This window comes from Musca vetustissima, unplaced genomic scaffold (genome assembly GCF_032173495.1).
Source record: "Musca vetustissima isolate MV318-11 ecotype Yass unplaced genomic scaffold, APGP_CSIRO_Mvet_v1 utg71614, whole genome shotgun sequence".
NCBI lineage: Eukaryota > Metazoa > Arthropoda > Insecta > Diptera > Muscidae > Musca > Musca vetustissima.
In genome coordinates, this window is record NW_026885428.1 from 22,503 (window position 1) to 29,217 (window position 6,715).

At 32.5% G+C, this 6,715-nt stretch overlaps 1 protein-coding gene across 1 annotated transcript; it reads left to right on the forward strand.

Moving 5' to 3' along the window:
- Positions 1-361: 361 nt before the first annotated feature.
- On the forward strand, positions 362-2,139 carry LOC133332702 (protein farnesyltransferase/geranylgeranyltransferase type-1 subunit alpha-like). Its single transcript, XM_061541081.1, has 3 exons — positions 362-507; positions 569-923; positions 1,627-2,139. Exons 1-3 carry the CDS (start codon positions 372-374, stop codon positions 2,114-2,116), a joined length of 981 nt encoding a protein of 326 aa, XP_061397065.1. The 5' UTR covers positions 362-371; the 3' UTR covers positions 2,117-2,139.
- The last annotated feature ends 4,576 nt before the right edge of the window (positions 2,140-6,715 follow it).

Sequence of the window (6,715 nt, forward strand, 5' to 3'; positions counted from 1 at the left end):
TCGAAGAATTCCTCCGAGTCAATCCGGTGCATAGAACCGGCCGCCGTGGGAATGCGACTGTTGTTTTTGTTGCCATTGTCGACTTATATAACCCTTTTACAAGTGTGTGATTGATCTGTAGAACCCTGGTTTTGTCGGTCATTAATTTTGTTTTGATTCCGGATATTTATCCATCATTTCGTTATACCTCTTATTTCTTTCTTTCTATTTTTTCTACGCCGTCATTTCTAACGCGTTAGCTTTGAATTCTGGAAACTGAAACTTCTTCGCATTTCGAACAATTCGTCTTAGTCATTGGTTAAGGAGACGGACCCTGAAGTAGTTGGATATATTTTTGTGTATATAGTTGTTTGGCATTTTAACAAATCAAAATGAGCGATAGTTCAGATGAAGAGTGGAGCGAGTCCTTTTTACCATACAGTCAACGTAACGAATGGAAAGATGTAACACCATTGCCACAGGATGATGGCGAGAATCCAGTTGTCGCAATTGCCTACAGTGCAAAATGTAAGCTATTGATGGTGATATGTTATGGAGTATATAATTTATGTTTATCTTGACTTTGTAGTTCGCGAAATCTTTGATTATTTCCGCGCTATATTAGCTCGCAAAGAGAAATCGGCTAGAGCCTTGGAGTTGACAACAGATGCTTTGCGCCTTAATCCGGCTAATTACACGGTGTGGCAGTATAGACGTGATATTTTGCGTGAATTGGGTAGCGACCTGAACGTGGAGTTGAACTACATCGAGGAAGTTATTACCGAGAATGCTAAAAACTATCAGGTCTGGCACCATCGCCGTGTCATTGTGGAAATGTTGAATGATCCATCCAAGGAGTTGGAGTTGACGGAAATGGCTTTACGAACTGATGCGAAAAATTACCATGCCTGGCAACATAGACAATGGGCCATTAGAACATACAAGTAAGTCTTGCATTGAATGTGATGCAGTTATTCACGCAGCAAAGAGGAAAAAGTCTAGTTTAGGCCCCCTCGCGGAGCTTTTTGAAATTTTTGCCACATGTAGTCCTTTTGGCCCTGATTACAATGGTATACTTCTTTTCTTGCGGAAATCGGTATTTCCGGAAATATGCGCCTCCAATGTTGTTAGCACATGTGGCTCTACGGGGCTTATTTAAATCATTTTCAACAAATTGATGTCATGATTATAAAATGTTTTTCCAAACCTGAGCATTTAAATAAAATGGTAGTCTTGGGTGGACGACCTTCGATCTGGGATTAAAGTCTTTCTACTAGGGAATAGCTACAATCCAGAATTTCCATTTAAATTCAAGTCTACCGAACTTTGGAAATCTATTTACTTCTACTTCTTCGTAATCAGGATCTCAATCGCTTCAAAATAATACCCATGTTGTCACAGTTATCGAATGTTATATTTTTTTTTTTAATTTTTGCTGTATGAGCATTTTGAATGAGTTTTTAAGTAAGCAATTAAAATTTACGTTTCCTTCTTTACATTCAGGATTTAATAGTTTTTTTTTAATGTCGTGATCCTTAATACTGTTTGAGACCTCATCCACAGTAGAATTAGTGTACTTAAAACATTCCTTACAACATAATTAATTCTATAAAAGGACTATACAATATTGATGTTTTTATTTTTCAGTCTCTACGATAACGAATTGGCTTTTACAGATCGTTTAATATCCGAGGATATGCGTAACAATTCCGCTTGGAATCAACGTTTCTTTGTACTTAAACATTTCGGTTTCACACCAGAAACAATACAACGTGAACTGCAATATACCATGGATCGTATACGCATTATTAAGAACAACGAAAGTTCCTGGAATTACCTTAAAGGTATTCTGCGACAAAGTGAAAATGGTTCACTTTCTCAATTTCCCCATGTCATAGCATTTTGTGAAGAGCTGTACAATAATAACTCTAGATCACCGTACCTAATAGCATTCCTGATTGATGTCTACAGTGAACAGTGTTTAGAATTGTCTGATGGTGGTGAACGCGAAACATTGGCCCGTAAAGTATATACACTGTGCGATGATATGTCCAAGAAACACGATATAATACGTCGCAAATACTGGCAATATGTTGCGGATCAGTTGAAATCTAAACTCGATTCGAAACAATTGTAAATGTCTAGCATCGAAAAGTGCCAAAAACAGCACGTTTCATGGGACTGCAAAAAGAAGTTAACTCTAGGTTTAGGTTGCCACCAACATTATTCACTTTCCAGGATTGCATAAAAGTCAGATGTTTTTTTAATGTTTGTGTTTTAATTTCATTGTCTATTTTTAATAAAAAAGGAAATCACTATTTACATAATAAATACTGTTTTTGTTGTTATTTATGAATATTTTAACAGTAGCTGTTGTCTAGTCAGGTATGTATGTTCTATAAACAGAGGGATTTGTTATCTGCAACGATATAGTTGCGTATGCTGTGAACGTGAATACTAAAATGTCAACAAAAATAGTGTTATCTAGAAAACAAATTCCAGATGTGGAGATAGGTAGGGTATAACATTGAATTGTATTACACAGGGTTATTCATTTCTTAATCTGTCAAATCTTGAACATATTGTTTGGTAATTTATGATATTTTCCTTATATGTAAATAAAATATCAAAAGTTTGTTAGAAATGTTTTAGAAAGATATACGATAAGAAATTATTGCAAAATGATGTTATCTTATGCTCACATATCACAAACAATTGTTATCATTTTATTAAACAATTTGCATTTACTAAGCTGTTGGTGAGTTCTTGGTAAATACAATGCACAATTTTTAGTGAAGCAACCATACACTAAATATATAAAGTTGTTGTGTAGACCTTTGGACGGTTGAATGTGCTAAATCCAAAATTATATCAGTAATTTCAATTTGCAGCGAATAGCATCGTTTCTCACCACTGGCGGTTGGAATATAAATCTCGTTGAAATCATCCTATTATAGGTCTGCCTAATGGATACAAAATGGAAAAATGCCCAGCTATTGTAAATAATTTAAACTGATTCTTTAAAAAAATCAACAATATTTATAGTAGAAATCGTTGTGATAAAGAAGACGTTAGAACCTATTAATAAACTGATCAAATCTAATGATGTCCTCAATTGCAGAACACTTCAAACTGACCTTATGGTCATAGACATACAAATTGGTCATCAGTGTTGCCAAAACTTTGTCCATAAAAAATGCTAGATTTTATTTTAAAAAATGCTAGAAAGTGCTAAAAAAATTAAAAAGTGCACTTATAGCTAATAATGAAATCTATATTTCTTAAAATTTGCCTTTTTGGGGAAGCCCCAACCGAATTAGCTATAATTTGAATTTGGAAACAAGTAAAAAAGGGTCAGTCCGTGTTGCTGACAGATATATACCCCAGCCTATGGTTTGCGGAGGTCTTCGGAAGTACACACAGATTTCATTAAATATAAGAAATATATAATATATTTGTAAATTACTGGGTGCAACCTTAGGAATTGATATAGGGTTGGTATAGATAATATACCAATGCAATAATAATTCACCTGAGGAGGTACCAGAATGGTCCCATCTTCGGACTTAAACTAGACTTCGATATTCACCATCTGCGAACTTAAACTAAGTTTGGAAGAAATATTAGGTTTGGATGAATTCGATTATTCCCTTCGAGAGTTATTGTGCACACCAGCCAGACAGACGGACATTTGTAAATCGACTTAAAATTTTCTGAAACGGATTTGGTGCAAAGAAACATTGGGTCTAGAACCAATATTTTGATGAGGCACATTTTCACCGTATCAAGGTGTATATACACTCATTAGCCATAAGATGTTTTAAGAAAATTTTAATAAACACCACGTGGTGCAGGGTGGTGTTAAACATGGTGTTTATAACAAGTTCGACCGGGTCGGGTTTTTACTTGTTAAAAGATATACTGACACTTCTTTAGTATTAAAAATAAAGGTCATAGCGTGAAACATAAAAAAAATCAATAGGTCTATGTGGAATCGAAAAACGGAAAATTTTTTAGCATAAAACCAAATAGGCGGACAATTTTGAAAATATCCAGAAAAAAATGCTAAAAAAGATGATATTTGCTAGATCAATTTTTTTTGGTGCTAAACGAGTTAAAAAGTGCTAAATCTAGCACTAAAATTGCTAAATTGGCAACACTGTTGGTCAGAGACATACGATGGACCAAATCGCAATTTTTAATATTTTCAACAACTACAAATCAACTCCGAAAATTGCCGTCTATCGAGCGACTCTTCCTGATATCTTACCAAAAAATGGGTCAACTTTTATAACAATTGAGTATTGTATATGATACAACTGTGCACATTTTAAAACAAATCAAGGTTTGAATAGGGATTGATCGACTACTTGCCAAAATTCCTCCACAATTTTCTTATATCTTTACAAATTGTGGATATCTAGGCCAGATTTTGGAAATGTATTTGGATTCAACCTTATTTAAAAAAAAAAATATGTTTGCATGTAAATTAAATAAAAATAGTAAATATATGTGTTACTATATTACTATTGTTCTGAAAAATAAAGTTGAATCCCAGAAAATTGTTTAATTTTCATTACAATATGTAAAAAAAATTTTGAATCTACCTTTTCCATTTGTCAATCTTGACTAATATGAAAATTACGAAAATAAAACACAATTGATGTTTTGTTTTACCAATGTTCTGTTTATTACCATTTCTCTTTAAGGTTTTTCATTTCACTTTTGTGTGTTTCTCAATCGAGAGTACATAGTTTTCTTCTTTTTTGTGTTTGGTTTACTTTCATTTGCTGGTCTATTATTTCATTTCATTATTTAAATTAATTGTATTCAGCTTTGGAGTTGTATTTTGATTTTTTATACGTCTTGCGTTGCATTATTTATTTTTTTTAAGTGACCTTTTTATTTATTTATTTTTTTTATAATTTCATAAAACATCTTTTCAGTTGTTGCTTTTCTGATTTATTGGAATTATTGTTGTTATTTTTGTTTTAATAAAAATGTTTAAATTGTTTATCGCTTTTAACTTAAAGCAGAAGAAGACATTTTTAATTTTTAAAAAAATATTTGTTTTTAATAGTTGTGTGTTGTTGTTGTTTTTTATATTTAAATATAGTATATAGATGTACGTAAATTGTCATAATAAATAGTAAATATTTGGGCAAAAAGCTTCAAATTTTTATATAAAAAAATTGGAAATAAATAAAAAACATAAAAATTAAAAAAACATATATATTTGAACCCTAAGACATTTAAAATGTCTTGTTTTTTGTTGTTGTTGTATAAATGTAGTTAAAAAGGATTATATAATAATAAATAAATAAATTTGAAATTTTTTTAGTGTCGTTGGCTTGTTTTTTCTTTTGTTTTGCACGACTTTTTCTTTTTGGTATCTTAAGGAAAACTATAGTTAAGTGTATTCAATTTTTTTTTTTGTTAAGGAGGTGTTTTTTTTTCTTTTTCATTGAAAAAATATTGAAATAAGTATACATGTTTTTTTTTTTTTGGTTTGTTTTGGAAATGTGACTAATATAAAAATAGGTATTTTCGCTAAACCAATACATTTGCATATAGTAGAGAGAATTGTGGTCTTGTTTAGTTTCCAATATATATTTTTTATTATTTAATCATAAATTTACTTTTAAAGTTTGTTAACTCAAATTGTTGCTGACGAATTCGAATATGTGAAAAAACGCATATATAACAATGTTTAATTATTTTCTGTTTTTCGAAATGGGCGTGATTATTTAAGTAGAACGAAAATCAATTCGAAATTGGAAGCGTAATAATCGATTGATCTAAGCACAGGTGGTAAACGTGGGGGTGGCCACGGGTTGCCAAAAAAGTGCTGACTATCATCACTATTCGGTAGTAATAACCAACTACGATTTCGAAGCGAATAGTACGGGTAAATTGAACCTTATATAGGATGTTTGATTGGGTATCTTTATCCAAATTAAAAACTCTGAGTCAATTAACTCTAACCGACATCTCAGGCACGTTGACTGATGACGATGTTGTAAAGTTGATTCCCCAAAACTAAGAAATTGTACATTTTACAACTACGGCATTTGACAACTCTTTAAATTTGTAAATAGTGATTCGAATTTGAAGTTCTGGGAATTTTAAACAGAGTGTATCTACCAAAGAACGAACACTTGTTGGGGAGGATATTGTAGCCGGAATAAGCTAGCTAAATGACAAAGCCTCTCAGGAAGTCGAGAGTAAGGCAAATGTAAAGGATTGGTTTTTCCAACGGGTCAAAGGTGACCTCTAGTAATCAATTGATCACTGTCATGTGAAAAAGTGCACATGTGTTAAGAAGTTGCGCACAGTGAATTTAGCATTAAAGGATGGTCTATATTACGATCTAACGATTGACATCGATATTTTGATGATCTGAGCAGAGGCTACGTGTAATGTAAAAATCTAAAGGTATTGTGAAAGTGTTGTTGTTGTAGCAGCTGAAATACCAGAAGGGCTACTATGTGCCCAAATTTAGGAAGGTTACAACCTTTTAGGATGCGTCCATAGGAAATTCAGAGATGGGTGAGTATGCTCAGTTCGGTACTTGAATAAGTGCAACATGTCGTGCGGTCTTGGTGGAAGAGGGATGTCATTAAATTTCCATGGTAATACTTAAGCAACTAGAATAACATGGAGTCGAGTACTTAATATCAGCCCTCAATTTGTATATTTCCTGAAGCCTGGAAAGTAGACAGGATATTCCCACTAC

Excerpts from the sequence above, each read along its gene's own strand:
- LOC133332702 (XM_061541081.1), top strand. The coding sequence starts at position 372 with ATGAGCGATAGTTCAGATGAAGAGTGGAGCGAGTCCTTTTTACCATAC. Across the intron at positions 508-568 it reads AATTGCCTACAGTGCAAAAT|TTCGCGAAATCTTTGATTAT; the intron begins GTAAGCTATTGA and ends TTGACTTTGTAG. Across the intron at positions 924-1,626 it reads TGGGCCATTAGAACATACAA|TCTCTACGATAACGAATTGG; the intron begins GTAAGTCTTGCA and ends TTTATTTTTCAG.